Source organism: Mauremys reevesii, linkage group 13 (genome assembly GCF_016161935.1).
Source record: "Mauremys reevesii isolate NIE-2019 linkage group 13, ASM1616193v1, whole genome shotgun sequence".
Classification (NCBI taxonomy): domain Eukaryota; kingdom Metazoa; phylum Chordata; order Testudines; family Geoemydidae; genus Mauremys; species Mauremys reevesii.
Window position 1 is genome coordinate 38,682,655 of NC_052635.1, and position 22,523 is coordinate 38,705,177.

The 22,523-nt window shown below is 41.7% G+C and overlaps 1 protein-coding gene across 2 annotated transcripts in view; it reads left to right on the top strand.

Annotated features, from left to right (window-relative positions):
* Positions 1-20,203, top strand: part of RAB22A (RAB22A, member RAS oncogene family) — a 34,481-nt gene extending 14,278 nt beyond the window's left edge. The window contains exons 4-8 of one of the 2 annotated variants that reach the window (XM_039497930.1): positions 1,600-1,671; positions 1,770-1,876; positions 9,548-9,657; positions 10,953-11,083; positions 19,952-20,203. In XM_039497930.1, coding sequence (XP_039353864.1) covers positions 1,600-1,671; positions 1,770-1,876; positions 9,548-9,657; positions 10,953-11,050 — 387 coding nt within the window. In that variant the 3' untranslated portion in view covers positions 11,051-11,083; positions 19,952-20,203. Of the gene's footprint in view, positions 1-1,599; positions 1,672-1,769; positions 1,877-9,547; positions 9,658-10,952; positions 16,558-19,951 lie in introns of those variants that run through there. The other variant, XM_039497929.1, reaches the window with a different exon arrangement.
* The last annotated feature ends 2,320 nt before the right edge of the window (positions 20,204-22,523 follow it).

The following is a 22,523-nucleotide window of genomic DNA, read 5'->3' on the forward strand; positions in this document are numbered from 1 at the left end:
TCAAAAAGCAAGTAGCATTCATGCAAGGATAGTGGCCTGATTTGTGAACTGCAGCCTCATTCAGATTTGTAGCAATTGTCAGTGTTGCGAAGTCCTTAGATTTCCTGTAAGTCTTATGATATTTAGTGTGTATCCTAAATCCTTTGCTTCAAGGGGTCAGGTGATTGTGAGACTTTCTCAGCTTTTATTCTTTCTTAACAACTCCTCCTCCCCCCACCCAACTCTTTTGGTTGAAGGGGAAAAGCTTGAAAACATTAATCCTAAATACCAGACGGTAAATAAAAAGAACACAACAGTATGTGTGTGTTTGTTTTGCAGGGGCGGGGGGTTAATCTCACTTTTAAGCCATTCTCAGGATGTTTTGGGTTGGTAATAATGTACACTGGTTCTTTTTATTTTTCCTTCTGTGGACATGAGTATCTCGAAAAGGAAGAAATGTATTCAATTCACCCCGCCCTTCCTCTCCCTCAGTGTTCAAAATTAGGCATATATCCTTTGTGTATTGTCTATATCTGTATAGCTACAGATCTTTTTTTAATGGGGGTAGCCCATCCCATACCTCACATAACTACTATCAGGCTTCCTTCTGTAATTTGGCCTTTACAACCTGGCTCTTCTGAGGACTATGAACTTTACTAGAGACTGAGATAACATGAAGTCCAAGAATTTTGCTTCATGCCTTTGACATTCTGTATTGCTCCTGTCCCTTATATCCTTTCTTTTAATCCTCTCTATCGCAAAAGATTAGTCATTGCTATAAGATTCAGCAGTATACTCTACCTTCAATAGAAGCAGCCCTCTTCTTACTTGTACTAGATTCCTGCTATCCCTGAAGCTGAGGCTTAGAACAGAAACTTTTCCCCTTTGGAGCATCGCTCCACACCTAAATGAGCTTGAATAGTAACAAGAAAACTGAGTTCTTTAACACTGAGTGGTCTTGGAGAAACAGAGTGGTTTACAAGTTTAAATTATAATTCTTCTCTGCCTTCTTTTGGGAGTTAAACCACTTCTTTACTAGCTTTAATCCGGATAAACTCAAGTTTTGTCATCATATGGCTTTATTATAGTCTATTTTATTATAGTAATCTTGCACTACTAGCACCCAAAAATGTTCACTGGCTAGCCTTCAGCTAAGATTGCTTCATGTGAAGCTTTTATATCCTACTGGCAGTGTCTTTGTAAATTTAAGGATACATTCAGGGGCGTCTCCAGGCCCCAGCACGCCAAGCGTGTGCTTGGGGCAGCATGCCGTGGGGGGGCGCTCTGCCGGTCACCGGGGGGGGCGGCAGGTGGCTCCGAGGGACCTCCCACAGACGTGCCTGCGGAGGGTCCGCTGGTCCCGCGGCTTCAGTGGAGCATCTGCAGGCACGTCTGCGGGAGATCCACCGGAGCCGCGGGACCGGCGACTGGCAGAGCGCCCCCCGTGGCATGCCGCCGTGCTTGGGGCGGCGAAATGGCTAGAGCCGCCCCGGATACATTTTCCACTAACCTAAACTCGTTTCCTTTGCTAGAGCAGTGAAAATTGGATTAACTGGTCAGTGAGCCACATGATCTTTGGCAGAGTATTAAATCCATTCTATATGATGTTTCTCCCTACAGTTCCGTGCTTTAGCACCAATGTACTACCGAGGCTCAGCAGCAGCTATTATAGTTTATGACATCACAAAAGAGGTAAGAGGAGATGGTTTGCAATATAGTTCTACAAACACTCATGTATGTTTTATTTGGCCAGTACTGAATCTTAATTCTGTCTCCCTTCTCCATACCAGGAAACCTTCTCAACATTAAAGAACTGGGTGAAAGAACTTCGACAACATGGACCTCCAAACATTGTTGTAGCTATTGCGGGAAATAAGTGTGACCTTAATGATGTAAGGTAAATTGATGTCAGTCCAGTGCAGGTGTAAGTTCAGATACAAGGTGATGGTACTAAATATGTGTTAGGAAGATTAAGGGATTTAGCAAGCCATGAAAGATATATAGTAATTAAAAAATGCAAGTCTTTTTAAAAACTAGTACAAGGTGTCTAGCCCATTTTAGAAAGGCTTGCAATGTCTGCAACACTTCATCTTATTAGCAAATGTTGATCCTTCTGGAAAAGTTTAAGTGGGTTTTTGCTGACTTGCTGATTCAGGTACCTTGTTATCCCCACCAATATAAAAGAGGGTGGGAGCTGCTCTGGGGAAAGTGGATCTAAAACATGGGATGAAGTCCTGAGGAAGGAATTCTAGAGGCGGCCAAGTCTTGGAAAAGGTTTGAACTCAACTTCTTTATTACTGAAGTCTGGTTAATGAAGCCAAGCCCCAAAAAGGGAATGAGTTTGGATTCTACATAGTGTGTGGACTGTTTTTTCAGAGCAGGTTGGGAAAGGGACCTGCCTACACGTCTCTCCTTTGTTTATATTTTACTACCACAGCTGGGGTCTCAGCTAAAACAGGCAGATATGTTTTTAAAGAGCCATTGCAAAGTTGGCTGACATTGATCCCAAGGGAGATAGGACTACAAAATTCAGTCACTGGTGTTTTAAAAAATGCTAAAATTTCAGTTACCTAACGAACACCAATATAAATCTTTAAGAAACATGTTTATATTCTCCAAAGATGAATTGATATGAAGTAAATGACTAAAAGCTAAATATTTGTAAGACAAATACTGTGTTCTTGGTAGTGGTCCTTGGTGTTGGTGAAGCCAAACCTAGTTCTGTCCCTCCTGATGGTTTGGGGCCTGATAACACCATGAGTTGTGCACATGCTACTCCCCCATTGAAACTGATGAGTGACAGGGCTCCTTAACTTGAATCAGTGTAATACTTAAAATGCTGATGGTTTTGTATGACTTTTGGCAGTCTGACTTAGGACTTTGCTACAATATGCAGTGTACATGCTACTCTAGAAATTTCAATTTTATTGACTAGAATTATAACTTTAAGATAGAAACTATTTAAATCTACATGTGATACTCCTGGGGGAATTCTGCGCCAATATTTTAAAATTCTGCATATTTTATTTGTCATAATAACACAATATAATCACACCAGTTTCAATTATTTTTGGTCATTTATTTCAAAATACCTGTCAGCAAGTATGTTTGTAACAATACAGACGACAAAAAGATTCAAGAAAGTTTTTGACATATAGATTCTTAGTAGGCATCTTAATACAGAGCTCTGAGTAATAATTCATTTAAACTGCAATACAGAACCGTATTTCCTGCACCCCACAGAAGCAGTGCAAAGGCTTGGGAGAATCAGGGGTAGTGGAAGACCTGAGGGAGAGGGAAGTAAATTGCTGGGTAGGAGCCTGGGTGTGAACTTGGAGGATTGTTGGTTATAGGTGGGAAAAGTATGAAATGGGTATTTTGGGGGGGGCGGGGGGGCGGGGAGGGATTGTTAAGGAGCTTCCCCCATGCAGACATTGGCTGACCCCTAGCCTCTCCCATTCAGTCAGGCACATCTGTCCCTGTCCCCATGTATCCCTACACCCCCATGTGGCCCTGCACCCCCTCCCCCTGTCTCCATGTGGCTCTGCCCCCGCCACTCTCCTGTCCCTATGTAGCTCCCCTCCCCAATCATGATGTGGCCCTGTGCCTCCACTCCCATTCAGCCCCTGTCCCAGTCTGTCGTCCCCCCCACTAATCCTTATGAGCCCCTGTCTAATTCCCCACCCCGCCAGCACCCCACGCTGTCTGTCTCTCCACAGCTCCTGAGCTGGCCTGACAGGTGCTGCGAAGGCAGGTTCTTTCTCTTTCCTAGCTGGCCAGGTGCTGCTGCTGTTCCTGTACCATAGCGTCCTCTGGTGGGCAAAAGGTGGAACTGCTGCAACATTTCAGCAGAAGCTTTTTTCTGCACAAAAAATTAAAAATATGCACAGCTCATTAATTATGCACGCATGCAGCAGCACAGAATTCCCCCAGGGGTAATGTGAAAATAGCATTGTGACTTAAGGAATTTTAGCACTTACTGCCAGTCACACTGTAACTAAAGTTGCAGAACAGTTTCCATTATATTTGCACTTGTTTTAATTCCATTTTTGGCTGAAATTCTGCCCTAAGGGGAAGTATTCTCTTAAAGCCTCAGGTAGTGTTGTTTTTTTCTTGTTTAGGTGGGTGAGTGTGTTTGTTTTTCTGGGGCAGGAGCGTGACTGTTGTGCACTGTATTTTATAAAACACAGACAACTTGGAAACAGTTGAATATTAAATTTGGAATATAGGGTCCTTTGTGAGAAGCACATCCTGGACCAGTTTTGGAGAAAAAAAATTGTTAGAAATCAATAAAGTGTTTTGATGTGTTTTGAAAATTGTACTGGGTATTGACAATAGACAATTCACTGAGTCTGAGAGTTTGCATTGCTTTCAGGAGGTTGAGAGCATGCATGTTTCCCTGAAGTGTGCACTTCTCAGTGCATATTAATAACTGCTGACTAGAGCCTGACTAGGCACGACAGTGTGCCCACTGAACATAAAGACAACTGAATGCAAAAATAATACAGTAATGTGATATTAATAGTTCTTCTTTGAGTGCTTGCTCATGTCGATTCCATTCTAGGTGTGTGTGCGCCCACGTCCGCAGCCATCAGAGACTTTTGACTTAGCAGTATCCGTAGGGTCAGCAGTGGCGCCCCCTTGAGTGCTGCACTCATGCGTCGGTATATCAGTCAACGCTGGCCCTATACTCTCTCAGTTCCTTCTTACCGCCCATGGTGGTTAGTCGGAGTGCCTTTCTTGCGTAGCAAGGGCTAGCGGTTTCATCTCTACTGACTTTAAGCCTTAGGACCTTGTAAATAGTTTGTTTATAGTAGTTAGCGTTAAGTAGTTAAGTGTAGTTAGTAATTAAAGTTATAGTCCCAGCGGGGACTTTGCCCCAGGTGACCATGCCCCGGTCTCCCGGGTTTGAGCCCTGCATGGACTGTAACAGGCTTATGCCTGTAAGTGACCCCCATAGCAGCTGCCTCAAGTGCTTGGTGGAATCACATGTGCCGCATTTGTAAAAAACTTTCAGCCCAGGACTCGGAGCAGGATATTTATTTGCAAGCTCTCATCATGGAATCTGCCTTTCATCCGGCTTCCGAGCCGTCCCGCCAAGACTCACTGAGTACCTTGGCCTCAGTGCACCCCCAGCACCCAGCTCTGCCCGGCACCGCTCCCTGTTGTTGGTGCCCAGAAAGAAAGCACGGAAGTACGGTTCCCTGGCACCAGGCAAGAGTCATGGGTCATCGGGCAAGAGACCCAGTTCGGGCCGCCTGGCCACTCCAGAGCCATGTCTCCCCAGTTGGGGCTCTTAGCCCGTTAAAAGGTCCACCACCAACTCCTGGGAGCAGTATGGGACCCAAACCCCTGACTGCACCGATGCCTTCCCAAGCTCCCTTGGCGCCGAGAGAGCAGAAATCTCTGCCTATGCCACCGACACAGCATGTGCCACAGGAAATGGCAAAGGCTCCCCACGAGGGCAAGTCAGCCACTAAGAACCCTCAGGGGGCAGTAGAGTGATGCTGATCCCCCAAAACAAGACGGCGTCTCCACCTCTTCACCGCAGATTGGTGGAGTCACATCCCAGATCCTCTGGGGCTTGCCCTCGGTCACCAGCACCGCGATCACGGTCCCTGCCATCTCACCACAGATTGCCTAAAGGGAGGCACCGGTCTCCGTACTATCAGCGCTGTTGGCCCTCCCATCAGTCGTCCTCTTGGCACAGATTTTGCTCGCCTGCCCCATGGGAGCACTCCCCGTCGCATCTCCAGTCCCATCAGTACTGGTCCACTCGATACTGGCACTGATCCTCTTACTCTGGGCACCAGTCGGCGATAGTCAGCAGGCAGACTCAGATGGCGATGGCCCCACCGTGGTCACTGGAAGGAATTCCTCCAGCATGAAAGGGCAGTTCAGCCCCTCACCCAGACTCCACCTGCGCAATAGGGCACCTGGGGCCACGTCAACATCAACGGCACCGCCTTGGCAGCACGGCCAGTGGCCAGCGCAGTGGCCTTATTGGAGCACATGGGGAGTGCTGGTCATGGCGATGCCCCTTTGCACCGCTCATCTGCCACCACCTCAGAGCATCAGTTAGCGGCACCAGTGGCACTGGGCTGGGTGCATGAGGCATGCTAAGAGGTCGAGGCAGAGGAGACTGTACCCACCCCTAAACCTTTTTCTCCCACAGGAGACTATGCCCCCGGGCCTCCCCTGGTGGTACAGTCGTCGTCTTTGTTCCTGGACGAAGCGGTTGAGGAACCCTCAAGGGCCAGCCCGCTAGACGATTTTGAAGAACACCATGCCCTGCTTCAATGAGTTGTTGAGAACTTGGGCCTAGAGGTGGAGGAGATGGCTGAGCACGCAGATACCTTGTTCAACATCCTCTCAGCCTCTACCTCTGCCCATGTCACACTAGCAGGCCTGAAAATTGCCAGGGTCCCCTGGCAAACCCCATCATCTATCCCTCCCACCTGCAAAAGTGCCAAAAAGAAGTACTTTTTCCCAGCCAAAGGATTTAAATATCTTTATACCCACCCTCCCGCAAGCTCACTAGATGTCTCTGCAGCCAATGAAAAAGACAAGCAGGTGCACACCAGCTCAGCTCTCAAAAACAAAGAGGACAAAAGACTGGACTTGTTTGGGAGGAAAACTTATTCAACTGCCAGCCTGCAATTCCAGGTAGCAAAACATCAGGCCCTCCTAGGCATATACAATTTTAATTTATGGGACTCCCTCCATAAATTCAAGGAGTACCTCCCACAGGGTTTAGCCCAAGAATTTGGTACTCGGTGGAGGAGGGTGCCACAGTGGCTAAATGCTCCCTCCAAATGACATAATACATGGCTGACTTGGTAGCTAGGTGGCTGCTTAGGCAGTGATTATGGGGTGCAGCTCGTGGCTTCAGACCACTGGCCTCTCCCAAGAGATGCAGACCTTGATCCAGGACCTCCCATTCAATGGGAACGGTCTTTTTTTTTTTTTTTTTTTTTTTTTTTTTCAGAGCAGATGGATGCGAGGCTGCATGGATTAAAAGACACTCGGGCCACCCTTCGCTCGCTAGGCATGCATAAGCCCCAGTCTGCCCAGGAGCAGTTCTGGCTGCCCTTGCTGCCAAGGCCTTGGCAGCCTCGTCCAGGATCTGCAAGGGGAAGGGATAGGGACATAAGTTACAACCGCCACCACCCTTCCTCCTTCTGCTCACCTGAGCAGCCCGGCCCGGCAAAGCATTCCGGGATCCAGAAACGCTCATTTTGAGGGTGCACTCGAACACCCCGCCCCCCGCCAGTCAACTCTCAGGATCCACCTTGTTCTTTCCTTGACTGTCTTCGTTCCTTGCTCTGCCTGGATGCAGGTCATCTCAGACTGCTGGGTACTGGACAGAGTGTCACAAGTGTTTTCAGCCACCCCTCCCTCCCGTTCACCCACCCTTTTTCCTCTTCACAGACCCTTCTCACGTGCAACTCCTCATTCAAGAGGTCGAAAACCTCCTGTGCCTAGGGGTGGTGCAGGAGGTCCCTTGGGACATGACAGGAAAGGAGTTCTACTCCCATTATTTCCTAATCCCGAAAGCAAAAGGGGGGCCTCAGACCATTCTGGACCTTCAATGCCTCAGCAAGTCTCTCAAGAAGTTGAAGTTTCATGTAGTCTCCCTGGCCTCCATCATCCCCTCCCTGGATCTGGGAGACTGGTACGCTGCCCTCGACTTGGAAATAAGCGAAGGTCAGACTTTTCCTCCATCTCATTGTGAGCAGATGCCATTTCTAATTCACAGCGCTCCCCTTTGGCCTCTCATCGGCCCCAAGGGTCTTCACAAAATGTATGGCACCCGTGGCCATTTACCTAAGACGTCGAGGGGTCCAGATCTTCCCGTATCTTGACGATTGGTTCATCAAGGGCAGGTCTCAGGAACAAGTACAAAGAAGCCTTCCACCTGGCGCAACCTGGGCCTATTGGTAAACAAGAAAAAATCCACCTTAAGGCCAGTCCAATGAATAGAGTTAAGTGGGGTGGTTCTTGACTCCATATGAGCCAGAGCCTGCCTTCCGGAGGCGTGTTTTCAGGCCATGCCGGACCTGATCTCCCATGTGAAGAACAGCCCGCTCACCATGGCTCACACCTGCCTGTGATTGTTGAGCCACATGGCTCCCTGTATGTGGTCAGTCATGCCCGGCTCCATCTCCGGTCTCTGCAAGTATGACTGGCGTTAGTTTACATTCCCAACAGGCACAACCTAGACTGAATAGTCAGGATGTGATCCAGCACCCTATCGTCTCTGGATTGGTGGATGAACCCTGGGTCGGTATTGCAGGGAGTTCCCATCGCAGCCCCGGCCCTGTTTCTGACCCTGATATCCGATGCTTCGGACCTGGACTGGGGAGCCCACCTGGGCAAGCTCAGCACACAAGGCTGCCAGCTGCGAGACGATCTGGCCCTCCATATCAATGTCAGGGAGCTCAAAGTGGCTTGCCTGGCCTGCCAGGCTTTCTTACCCCATCTGAGGGGCAAGGTGGTGCAGGTCCTCACTGACAATACTGCCGCGATGTATTACATCAACAGGCAAGGCAGATCCAGGTCGTCAACCCTTTGCCAAGAAGCTATCCACCTTTGGGACTTTTATGTGCGGAATGCCATTCATCTGGTAGCCACACATCTGCCCGGGACTAGGAACATGTTTGCAGATCGCCTCAGCAGGACCTTCTTGTCTCACCACTAGTGGTTGCTCCATCCGAAGGATCCGAGAAGATGTAGGGCCGGCGGCACCTGATATACCGACACATGAGCATGGCACTTAAGGGAGCACCACTGCCGACCTTATGAATACCGCTAAGGCAAAAATCTCTGACGACCACACACATGGGCACGACACGCTTAGAATGGAAGGGACATGAGCATCTCGAAGAAGAACAGTTACAAAAAGGTAGGTACCGTTTTTTTCCTAGTTAACTTTAGTTTCCTGACCTCTCAAAGCAAAATTAATTTGTATGTATTTTCTACTCACATTTACAATAAATGTGAAGCTTGACATTAGTGTTAAATATCTACCATAAAATATATAGGGTGTGCCATGTAGTATGGCTCAGATGCCTGTGGGAACCTTTTCATTTCCTGTCTCTTTTGTCTGTACAATCTGAACGTTTTAAACATTGCTGTGATGCAGGATATTAGGGTTTATAAGCAAAGTCTGGATTGCTACTGAATGAGATGGATATTAGAAGTAACATGGTTTTTTCCGATAATTTGAGCTGTTTTTCTGAGAATAAAGCTGTCCCTCCCCCCTCGGCTGACTTCAGAGCTGCATTCTGGCAACCTTAACAAAACACAGAGAGGAAAATGGTGGTAGCTGTTGAATTTATATGATGGTGCTGTCCAAATACTGTTGTTCAGGCCACACTATTGTCCAGTCCTTGGGGTTACGTAAAAGAAGAGCTGAGGATAGAAATTGACCTCTCCATGAGGAATGAGATGCCAAACAGTTGACACTAAATCACTTTTTGAAATTACTGTTAAGCAGCGAGCCAATTTTCTAAAGTTGGGATAATTAATGTTTCTGTTTTGGTCATGTTTTCTTTTTTCTTTTTAGAGAAGTCATGGAAAAAGACGCTAAAGACTATGCAGATTCCATCCATGCCATATTTGTAGAGACCAGTGCTAAAAATGCAATTAACATAAATGAACTCTTTATAGAAATTAGTAAGTACTACTTGAGTTAACACTTTTTTTTTTCTGAAGGAAGCCTAAGCAGAAACTTAACTACTGCATTAGTTTGTAGTTCTAGTTTGCTGAGAGTACACTGAGTTCATATTTGTCACCACTGGTAGGGATACAAGACTGCAAGATGATCTGCTGGTTTCTGGTCCTCTTATGACCTCTAAAAGCTTCTGCCTAGAGATTCTAAACCTACTATGATGATCCACATCACTGGATAAATAGCAAGCAGGTCACTGTCATAAAAGTCAGTGTCATCTTACCCTATCTGTTGGTGAATGTTTCAATTAGTAGTTCAAGGTCACTGAAGGGTGAGGGAAGGAAATGTATGAGGGTTACCAAAACCTTCACAAATACAGAAGGGGAAATAGTATTTCCAATCAGAGTACTGTGTTTAGATTTGATTCGGGGAATGTATTATCCAAAGCATAATTGGCTAATGGGGGGCAGTAATTGTGTAATTATCACACAACAATTACTAAATGTGATTTAAAACAAAGCATTTTTGTGTGAGTTCCCTTTAAGAAATTTTTGATAACCCTGTCCCTCAATTAGACCACAAATAATTTGTTTTTCTACATTATTCCAAATTGACTTTTACATGGAAGAAATGCAAACCGTACCCACAAGGGAATACAGTGCAGTACTACACTCTTATAGTGAGGATTTGAGTTGTAATTCAGATGGCTATAATAAACACTGAACGCTTATGTGCAAATATCTCTCAGCTTTGTCTTTTGAGTCAAGTAAACAGTATAAAATTAGAGGCAATCCTTGCATAGACACATCAGAGTTGTCAAATGATTGTGAAGCTATTTAATGTTTTTTTTCTTTAAACTAAAAAAAAAAAATTAGACTCCATGGAAGTAATTAAATATTTTGTTTACTACTGACTTTAACTACAACTTTGATTCTTTTATAACTATTTAAGGAAATCAGGAAGCTATTTTTCTTATGCATTTAGTTGATTTTGAATAAATGTTGATTCTTGAAAAATGCAAAACCAGATCATGTTGTTTAAACATCAAGCTTAGGGATATAGGGTGAGATCTGATACTCTACTCTGGCACTTTTACACAGAGAAAAGGGGCCAGAGCAGAGATGAGGAGTCCTAAAAGCCCAATATCTATTCAGGAAAGAAGGGAACCTGCCCTTACGAGGGTTCCCTCCAAAGTCCAATCCATTGGATTAAACGCTTTTGCAGATATCAGATGCTCTGTAAAAGTGGTTTCAATAATTAATGTAACTCTTGCTAAAAACTTTTTTTTTTCTCTTTATAGGTCGTAGAATTCCATCAACTGACACCAACCCCCCATCTAGCAGTAAGGGCTTCAAACTTAGAAGACAGCCTTCAGTGACAAAACGCAGCTGTTGTTGACTGATACTTTAGAAAATCAGACTTGTTTTGAAAGTAGGTGGTCTTGGAAGCTAATAGTTTATGTTGGGTATATATTATTGGTCTTAGAACTTATCTGCCTGATGTTCATACTTCAAGGTCCCATAAAAATGGACCAGCTCATCTGACATCTGTATGCTCACAGAAGAGACTGCAGTCATGATAATGTCAGCCTGTTTATTTACAACACGTATAGTGTCTCTTGTATTCAAAGGGAATCCATCATCAGTTCTTTGGCCTTGCGTGAAAGGAATGTTGACATATGGATGGTAGGACTGAAATGTTTAATAGTTTTGTAATCAACATGATGTGTAATGTTTTTTGTAAAAGGGAAATGAGCACTTTCGTGGTCCAGAGGGATGAGGAGGGGAGAAGAAACAGCCCTGTTGAAATAGTGACTTTAATTTTAAGGCTATTCTGCTACCCTTTCAATTGTTATGAGCATTATTTTAAATATAATTATAGCTAATCCAAAGTACAGTGAGGCAATTGGTTGTAGATGGCTTCAAAATAAGTTACTGATAAAAATGAGCAAATCAGCCCATCCAGTCCCCAGATCCCACTTGCACTTTTTATTTAAAAGTATTATGAACAAACAAGCAGTGAATTTTAAATCATAGACAATCTTACCTTTTCATGCTGGCTTAATCATTTAAAGGCAAACTGATACATTTATAAGCACCTATTTATTTTTAGTAAGCATTTTTACTATTAAAAATGGTGGTCAAAGAGAATGTAGCTAAAACTCTTTCTAAATTTAAACTGAGCATGACTGACAATAGATGCCGTCAATAGTTCTAGTAAGACTTTAATATTTTGGGGGAAAGCTCTTTATTGCTTCGCATGTGTAAAGTGTTTGTACTATATTTATGAGACCAATGCCTAAAGTATTATAAATTATGTAAAAGCAGTTGAGAAATCAGCTTTCTTCAGTCTTTCCATTCCTCACCCATTGATAGAGTCTCTGGGGATCTCCAACAATTCTGTCCCTGCTTGTGAGGTCTTACATTGCAATCAATGACCTCTTCCAGAAGAAGGTTGGGTGATGCTCCCCTCCTATCACATCTGCATTTCTGCTTGAAATGGCTGGTAGATGTCACTGTTGGTGAAGCATGTGGCTTGTCCATTGAGCAGATCACCTCTGCAGTGCACCCAATCCTTGCTGGCTGAGGCACAAAAAAACGAACAGGAAACCAAATCCAAGTCACGTATGGTAGCGTAGATCGTTACCTCTTGGTTCCTGGGTCTAGCCCAAATAACTTGGCATTTTTTTTAAGCAAATCAGCTTTTAGCTTATGTTGTACTGTTTTTCTTACATTTTATATTAAACTATAAATTGACCGTATCCTATTATGCTATTTTCATTATTTATTTTTGGTTTCCTCTAGAGCTAGTGGAGAACTTCTTATTTTTAAAGAAAGCGCCTAATAAAGTATTTTCAATATTTGAGTTTATTTTGATATTGAAGTTAAAGCCATGTCTGTGACACTTGTTCCCGATTTTGTAATTTGGCAGTCTACAATCTTAAGTATTTTAGCTGAAGGAAAATTCAAAGGCTAAGGAGGAAATAAAACAGCTTATATTTCAGATTAAATCCTATTCAGAATCCTTGTTTCAAAGCTATCCTCAAGCAAACTGTTTCGCTATTATAGTAACTTGGTGTGATAGAAAGCATATTCTGAATGGGGTTAATAGGCTTTAATGAAATGTTGGGATTAAAACTTCTTAAGACCAAGATTTCAAAGTGTGGCCTCTATCTGTGGGTATGCAGTCCTTTGAGTGTGCACTTCTGTTTGCTGCAATAGCTTATACATGCTCAAACTTCCTGCATGTGCAGATGGGTTACGAGCATATAAAGTCTATTGCGTGTGCCCAAAAATGGAGGCTGGTTTGAAGCCCCTATGAAAAAAATTGCCCTAATAAAGAATCTTACAATAAAGACAGAATAATTATGTATTGGTGTGCAGCATGGTTCAACCTAAAATATATAATAATATGATTGAAATCTTTGTGTGGCATTTGAAGCAATAGATTATAAGTATAAAGTTTAAAGTTTTGTAAAAGCTATGATAGTGTTATATCAAAGCAGGCTAGCAACTGAGGACTTAATTATATATAGCTACTCAAAGCCCTTGCACAATGGCAATCATTTTTGAATGCCAAACTTGTTTGAAAGTCTTGCTCTGTCTTCAGTTAACCAACTGGCAGGGTTTTAATAAATAACAGACTGGGATGTGGTTATCCAATTAATGAAGAGAGATTAAAAAATTTTGATTTAAAAGCTAGTCCAAAAAAGATGTCAAGCAGTATACTCATCTGGCACTTCAGTATGCTTTTGTAGCAGAGTTCTCTTTCAGGATAACACAAAATATATTCCTCTTTTAGGGTTGGGGGTTGTTTACTTGGAAGCATCAGCAGCTCACCATTTTGTAATGCTGGTTTTGTAATCTTGTGTTATCACTGTAACCCCACACTGAAAATATTTTGTACCCTTCAATTACAAATAATTGCTTTTTGTTCCAGCTTCTTATCTAAAGATAAGATTTAGTATATACTTACAGTAGGCTCTGTCGAGCTGCTTCTACACACCATATTTTGTTATCACATGGTTGCATGGTGTCACGGTTCTACTTGCAAGCTGTTGATGTTGGCAGTGCTTCAGAAGTCTCCTTCCCCATTCCACCCAAAGCATTAGGTGCCTTCACTATCTTTAATGTGTTCACCTGCCTTGGATTTCTTCAGGCTTGTTAATAGTGTTTGAGCATAAGAATTTTATTGTAAATCTGACAAGTTTCCGGACATTGAACAGCATATTATATAATCTGTGAAAGATCAATAATATCTCTCATGCAGAAGATCCATTCAGGTAGCTGCAAACAGATTCACACCCTCTATATTATCACTTCAGTGTCCTTGCACATAAAAGTATAGGTTTAATCTCCATTGTCTCCTCTCTGAGAATAACTGGCTTAACTACACCTATAAAATATGCATTATTTGAAAAGAAGATATTTGACTCTAGAATTGTAGTAATAGTCTTACAATAGAGTCCTCAATCAGGATCCAATGAAGCCATATAGCCGTATCTCTTAGCAAATCTTTAATAACTTGAGAGATGACCAAGGAAAAGCCCCTCTTTTTGGCCAGCATTTGTTTTTTCCAAATACAGTTTGGCATATGGTAAATTTGGTCCCTGGCAAGATAGACTAAGATTAATACATCATCTTCTTTAACAAGCCAGTCCTATATCCTTCCTCCTCTGACTAAATCTTGACGTCTCATAACTCTTCTTCCTTTTACTTTTTTAAATCTACACAAGTGAAATTTCTCTGTAGCTCTACCCACTTGAATGAGGTATCAATGTAGTTTTTTTTCCCTTTGTGCAACTGTCTTCTGATTCTGAATCACCCACTGTTAGACTTAACCTGACCGTTTCCATGCCTTCGTTATCAGTTTACATAAAAATAGTTTCATGAACATTAGCTGCGACATAGTGTCTTGTAAGTATCATGCCTGTTTAAAATATGTCAGAATGCTGCTTGATCCCAGATCCCAACTTGATTGTTCGCTTGAAATTATCTGGAAGCTGAAATACAATAACATGAGTAAACATCTCCCTGGATCAGAGACATCCATGTAGTTGAGTGTTTGGCTTGGTGCAGTTTCATCTGTCAGAGCTACGTAGCTTTCCTGCAAATTCTACTGTATCAGTGCATCTCATCAAGCCATCAGCCTTCAGGCTTGTCTACAGTTAAATTTATAGCGCTCTAACTTGCTGGCTCAGAGGGGTGAAAAATCACCCCCCCTGAGTGCAGCAAGTTTGAGTGCTTTATAGCGCTAGTGTGGACAGGCTCCAAGCGCTGGGAGAGCTCTCTCCCAGCACTCGCACGTGACCACATTCACACTTCAAAGTGCTGCTGTGGCAGCGCTTTGAAGTTTCTAGTGTAGACATAGCCTTCATATGTGCTGCACAGTGTTCAGCTGAAGTTACTTACATTTTTTTGTCCCTAAATAGCTTTTGAGTCTGTTCTTTTGGAGGTACTGAGCATCACTGGTTCTAGTTGACTTTCTAAAAACATTCTCTTCTCTGAAGTAGGAGATCAGAAGCTCAGCACTTCTAAGGTCTCAACTTTTTAAATGACTGAAATGCACTCTTGAAAATTTAGCCTCTGATATTCCCAAAGGGAATGGACTTTTCTGAGGTATGATTTGAGTAATGGCTGAAAGTAACATCCTCTCTGTAGCACAATGCATGTCTTTTGGTAATGATCCTATGCATCTTTTTGAAACTGACAAAGTGGAAACATTTCAGCTCTTTCTTCAGAGTTGTTTTTCAAATGGAGTACAAAAGTGTAGCAACTATTGGCTGACATGTCTAAGATCAAGCTGGGAGCAGGATAAGCATGCTCCTAAATTTTTGTGGGGGCAAAACCCCACAAAACTACTATGAATTGAACTCTTTAGTCCTAAATATATGCTTAGAAACTGCTTCTCTGATGTATGTGGCTTTACAGTACTGGGTTTTTGTGCACCTGCTGAGATCCTCCTCCTAAGCCTCTAAATGGACATGCTCTGCTGGTTTACTTACTTTAACAAAAGGCAGAAACGTTCCTGGGTTTTTTTCTAGAGGCAAGATTATTGAAAATCCTCTGGAAACTAGGAATCTGAGTTCTCTTGGGAGTTCACAGTTTTTGCTGCCAAGAAGTTAAAATTCTTGAGCTTATTAGAGAAACCACACCTTGTATTACTAGCTTATTTATTTGTCTTGCCTATCTTTAAACTTTAAATTGATGCAACGCTTAACTTCCAGTAAAATCAGTAGTATTTTTTGCTTGAAGTGCTACAGGGTCTGGTCCTTAATGTTTTTGATGGAGGCATTCTGTGCAAAATAAACCCTTTATGTGACTATATGTAATATGAATATAACATTACTACAAGCACATGTGATGGGAGTTTTTCTCCTCCTTTAAGATAGTGTAGTTGGAAGATATGATAGTCACTATAGTGTTCTGGAAACCTCATTCTTTAAATTGGTCAGGAGACTGAGAATTCGTTGTTCACTGGCCAGCTCTCATCAGGGAGCTATCTCCTTTGTAGATGGTAAAGCCTTCAATTTAGTTGCTGAAAATAAAATCATTCAAGGTGAATATTTTGCATGATTTAAAAGCTATCCTCGACAGGCTCTTCATGAAGATGTTAAATCTAAACTATTCTGTATTTAATATTACTGGAGACAAACATGATATAAAACACTTAAGATTATGAGGGGAAAAGCAGCTTTTATCAGTGATGTTTGGATGACTTCCCTCCTTGTAGAAGTGTCTCTAGTATTTGTTGAGAATGAGGTTTTATATTTGTGGTGTGTTGACTACTTTTGGGAATTGCAGGTTTACAGGAGATGCTGTCTGAACTCCATGGCCTGTGACTCCTTTAGTGAACTTTGCTCATAAATAGCAATAACTAAATAAAAGTAAAAATTCAAAGTAATTTAAAAAAAAAGGGCAAGAATTTGGATTATTCACAGACCTACTGTTACCAGCACCATCCCAGACCACATCTTATTTGTTAAAATAATTTCAGTTTAAACAACGAGGAATCCTTGTGGCACCTTAGAGATTAACACATTTATTTGGGTATAAGCTTTTGTGGGCTAAAACCCACTTCATCAGATGCATGGAGTGAAAAATACAGTAAGCAGTATTTATATATGAAAAGATGGGAGTTGCCTTACCAAGTTAGGGGCGGGGTCAGTGCTAACAAGGCCAATTCAATTAAGGTGGAAGTGGCCTATTCTCAACAGTTGATTACTTTTGTAGTGCTAACAAGGCCAATGCAATCAAGGTGGACATGGTCCACCTCCAACAGTTGACAAGAAGGTAAAAGTATCAGCAGACGGAAAATTACTTTTTGTAGTGACCCATCCACTCCCAGTTACTCACTTGAGGATCTTGGAAGCTTCCCAAAATTGATCAGGTGTATTAGTCATCCCAAAACCACAGAGATAAGAACTAAATAAATGTCTAGGTTGATTTTTGCACTCTTCTAGCAGTCTGAGTTCACAAATAATATTCTCTTCATGCATTTTTATGGAGCTACAGTCAGTCACTTAATATAAGAACCATGTGTCCAGAACCAAACTACATAAAAGATCACTATAAAATTCTACAAAGAAAACTGACAAAATTAATATTGATTTTACATTTCCAGCTGTACGTTTTATTAGACAACAACAAACTTGTTGCATGTAGAAATGAGATGCTGGCATGTGGATGTTTGAGGCAAAAATAAAATATGGCTTCTAGGATAAAAGATCTGTCAGCTGTTCTTTCTGGCCAAAGAATGTGACAGCAGATGCCTTGTCAAGTGGCTCTAACTTGTGGAAGGAAGCAAGCTTGAAACAGCGTTTTTTTGGTTTCCCATGTAAGAATTCATACTTGCCTATAATTTCAGAAAAATGCCTTCTGATTCTCTGGAGCGTTGAGAAATAAATGCAGATCTTCTTCCTGGTAATACAGCTGGAACCAAAGATGCCGAACTTGGTTATACATTTTTGACCTTTCTGAAGTTTATCCAGGCAGTGTCATAGAAAGGAAATCCTGTAGAGGGTGTTTGGAAGAAAACCTCTAGATAGACTCTGGCTTCAAATCTATCTTAATCTGAAATCCTTACTGGCAGCAGAACTTTTTCTGAGACCCTAACAGATAGTCCCATATTATAATGTACATTGTAGGGCTCCTGGGTCTGACTTTCAAGAGATCAGTGTAGGTGCCTCAATGAAGTGGGCAGATTTTTCAAAAATTCTCCATCCGACAACAGTAACAGTTGCTAAATGCTGAAGGCTTCTGGAAATCTTGCTCCTAATGTTGACAACCTGTAGTGTGAGCATAATTATTTAAAATTGGATCAAATTTTTAAGACTGATGGTTGGCTTTTTCTTTTCACTTCCACTGGTAGTGATCCAGTGGAAGCAGGGGAGGTTACATGAGTGGCTGCCATGTGCCCCTCTTCCTCACCTGTGGGTTTCTCTACATGAGGCGTATGATCTAACCTCTAACTACTACATCAGAATTTGTTGAAACTACTCTAATTCCAGGACACTTACAAGATTTGGCATTCTTCCAAAAGGAACAATTGTTGACTTTCCCCTTGTGTTATCTAAGAACTTGGGGTTGGCCATATTCTAATCCCCAAAATTCTTCACTTTTGTGGTAAAGAAACCCATTACCTCTGAATCTATTCAAAGGTATTTTTATTTTGTCTTTAGATATGATTTAATTTTTCTTTGCTTCATTCCTGTTCCCTTCTTTGCATAGGTACTGTAATTTTTCAGATGTTGGAAGATAAGCCCCTATTCTCTCTAGTCTGACCTTTCCTTTCTAGTAATTCCATCCAGTTATTGCTCTTGAACATATTTTAACCCTTTACTTGAGTAGTCAGTGAAGATGGGTTCACCTCTACTTTGGTGTCTTGTTTAGTTACTCATGTTATGATTTGTATTTTCCATGAAGCTATACTGTACCTTAAACCTATTATGTTTTCTTGACATCTTGCACAATGCTGCAAGGGATTCAGGTTGTAAGGGGTGACATCTTCTTTTTTTCTTCTTCTTGAATCATCTGCCATAGCAGCAAATATTTGTAAACAAAATGGTAATTCATTACTACTGCCTTTCAAAACTGTTGTGAAAACATAGCAGCCAAGACACATACATCTACATCCTCCTGGGATGATGTAGGAAGTGTTACTTCTTTGCCAAAAACATTACTCAGCTAGGATGGGTAAAGTTTTGCAAGAATTAGTTAATAAACCTTTTGTATTCTTGAATACGGGGTAATAAGGCTGACAGATACTGTGTGTGTGTGGTACACCATGTGCTCATGGAGCACAGTGATGGAAACGGTACAAAGACCTATATAGAATGTGTATAATACATTGGCAAATGTTTTTTATTCTTCAGGATGAAGAAATCATTCCACATGTCTTGGGGGGGGGGCATAAAAATAAAAAAGGAGAGCATTTAAATTCCTGTGTTTAGGGCACAAGTAAAAATCTTAATTAAGCATATAATTCTTGCAGTATAATAAGTTTGTCTATAAACATTAATTTTTCCCATTTATCTTTGTACCAGCAATTCTGGTCCTTCTTAAGAATGTTCTGCCTTTAAAGACTATGTTGGGGGTTAACCTGGTGTAAGGGTTAAAAGGTCTGTGCCTTCTTATTTAACATCCATTATTAAAACAAAATATAAGCTCACAGTTACAAAAGCATTTGTAGTACTGTAAAGTGCACAAATTTACAACCATTGCTTCACTGCATGAAATATAGTCTGATTACTAGTGATGAAATATTGTAAGAATGAATTGCCAAGCTTATGAATGTTTTGAGACTTGATTTTTTTTTTTACGGTCTTCTCTTGGGCTGGTCCTGAGTGTACACAGTAAGTCTGTATTGTTGGTTTGTAGATGCTAATGAAGAAAGCTAGACTTCTGATCTCTTTTTCGTTTGTATTGTTATAGTACGTACTCTGCAAACGAGTTGGCATATTGTAAACTGCTTTGTTTCAGCTTAATCATTCATAATAAACTTTTTTATAATGTAATAACATGCAAAATCACTACCAATGTGATGTATTGTGCAAAAAAGGTGTAAACATTTTATTAATAAAATGTTTTTATAAATGCGCTGGCTTGGTTTCAACAATTTCCCTAGCTAAGTCCTCAAAAATATTGTTACATCTCAGTATGTACAACATAGTGTGTAGGAAGAAGGTTGTAGGAAATACCCCAAGGAAAATATGAGTACAAGTAATACTTCAAACATATAATTTTTAAAAACAATGCTACACCTACCATCATCCATCTAAAAGTTGAATTTTTGTTGCAGGTGCACACACCAGGCAACACAAGACAAACTTGCACAAAAAGAGAGAGTGAGTAATAACAAAGACAGGAAATGCAGCATCTGTCTTTAATGCTTCCTTTCACTTGTAACCTAGCCTCTGAGAAAATATAGACCATCAGAGTTTCATCAGCGACTCCAAGACCTGGCAAACATTTACTAGTCTCAGGCTGTTTAATGCATTGCTTTTAGCTTGCTTTTCTAGTTGCAGGCTCACAGAAGTGTTACACAGCTGGTATTATTTCGATTGGGTAAACCAGAACTTTTGTTAAACTGCAGTTTTTTTAAAAAAACAATGGTTTTGTATCATGTCTTTAAAAAAGGGGGGGGGGCATTTATTAGTCAAATGTTACCTAATGAAACTATATATTTATGCCCAGGTCTTCAGTGTATGTACAAGAATATATATTGAATTGACAGGTTTAATCTAACATACAGTAGGCTCTAACCAGATCAAACTTGTCTTTGCAGCTGTGGAATCTGCAATAGCTCTTATTGGTTACATAAGCTAGGAAGACACCTCTCTTTTCACCCTACTCCTTCCCCTGCGCACACAGACCCCGTCCTGCATCTGTGTAAAATGGATTTTGGCATTGTGTCAATTTAAACCAAAATCTCAAGAATGGAGATTCATGCTATTCATACATGGTTTGAGGTTTTGAGTATAAGGCTGAGGGGCTAAACTTTGCTTTATAGAAACAAAATACATCTGCAGTTCTGTACACAACAAATATGTAATCATGTGACTAACTTGAATGTTCACTCACTGCAGTTTTGCACACAACTAGCTAATTGTGGTCATAGGTGCATGCAGTTCCAGGCGTGCCTGTGGTATGGTAGTTAGGTGAGCAATTGCATACACACTTTGCACGTGTAACTTACTTAATAAGACAATCACTCACCATTGGAGTGAAGCAGAAGTGCTGTAACCACAAAAATGGAAAAGAGAATAATACATAATGGTTTTCTGTAAAGATGTCTTTAACCACCAGTGAGCAACAGACTGAGCAGAAAGGCAAGTGAGTTCCATGTACTTGGGCCACCTCCTACAGTGAAGACACAATTGCCTCAGATCGGTTGCATAATGACTGTGGTTGCTCAAGCCAGGGAGTAAGTAGGCTTCTGCACTCAACCTGCAAGCATGTGACGCATTTCTACAACAGAATTACTCTAATCATGCTTTGTGTGGACACTGCCAGTTTCCGGGAACTGCACCTGTATTCCCCCTCAGTGCCCTGAGGGACCATACACTTAAAGGTTTCCAGCTCCCAAATGTTACCTTTGCTGGGCAGACACCCATGTCTCATTCCCTCCTGACTGGGAGTTTTAAGGCTGCACAGCTCCTTGCCTTTGCTGTGATATCCCCAGCAAGCTGGTCTGCTTAAAAGGCCAGTGCCAGTGTTTTGCTCACTCCAAGGGCTAGAACTAGTGTATTGCCAGCTGTTGCAAGTTACCAGACAAGCTCTAAGCAAGCACATGTTTTCTTTAGGTTAAAAGCATAACACAGAAAACATTTTTAAAAACTGTTACTATATGCAGGCTAAAAGCTCAGCAGAGGTTGCTCATCAGTCTTATGGGGCCCTAGTAGACTAAAGTCTTTCCTTCTGCAAGGTTTGGGACTCCCTCCCTTGGGCAGAAAGTCCTATCTGCTAGATTAGGATGAAGATCCCCGAGTCAGTTTAAACTCAGGGTATTTATCCAAAAGTCTTTTTGTTTTGTTTTGTTTGGTCTCTTGGTGCCTGGAGCATTCAGTTTGAACTAGAGTATGTGAATCTTTCTGGGAGGTGATACCTCTCTGGCACTATTACAATCTGTGTGACCTGCCTTAATCACTACTCATTGTTTTTGGTTCCTGGCGGAAGTGTGGCAGCCCTCCCCCAAATGGTAGGACACAAAAATACATTATAAACTTCTAAATGAACAGTTAGTCACAGAAGGGTACTCCTCCATACTACCGCACCTCTCCTTAACAATTTGCCACAATCTGCCTGGCAACAAGTTACCATATAGTCCCCCCCATTACTGGATTGTTAAAAAATTCAGAGTTGAGCCTGTAGATGGTTCTGGTGTATGCCTAACTCCACAAATTTGATCTGTACAGTGCTAAACATACACATATTAATCACTTGTAACAAAAGCCTGACAAACTCTGTTCACATTAGGTTCATAATTTTCACTTTCATGACTAGAATTTTTACATGCTTAAACATTTCATCCTGGAGGCGAATATAGATGAGTCCTCCAAAACCAAGCATATGAGTCAGGTTGGAAGATGCCAGTCACACTGCACTCAGTAGAATAATGCAACTATACAAATCTTTTGGCTCTCTAAATGTTTTTACACATCCTTGGCTTCTCATGCACAAGATCTTTGAAAAGGTATAAGCAGCATATTGAATGCTTGCTTATTTATTTACTTTGGGTAAATATATTTTTTTCTATACAGATAATTTTTAGGACACTTGGAAGTCCAAGACTGTCCTCTGACCTGCTCTGAATCCTGATAATATTTAATTAAAACCAAGCTCTGTACCTGTCTGGAAGCTTTCTGCTGATT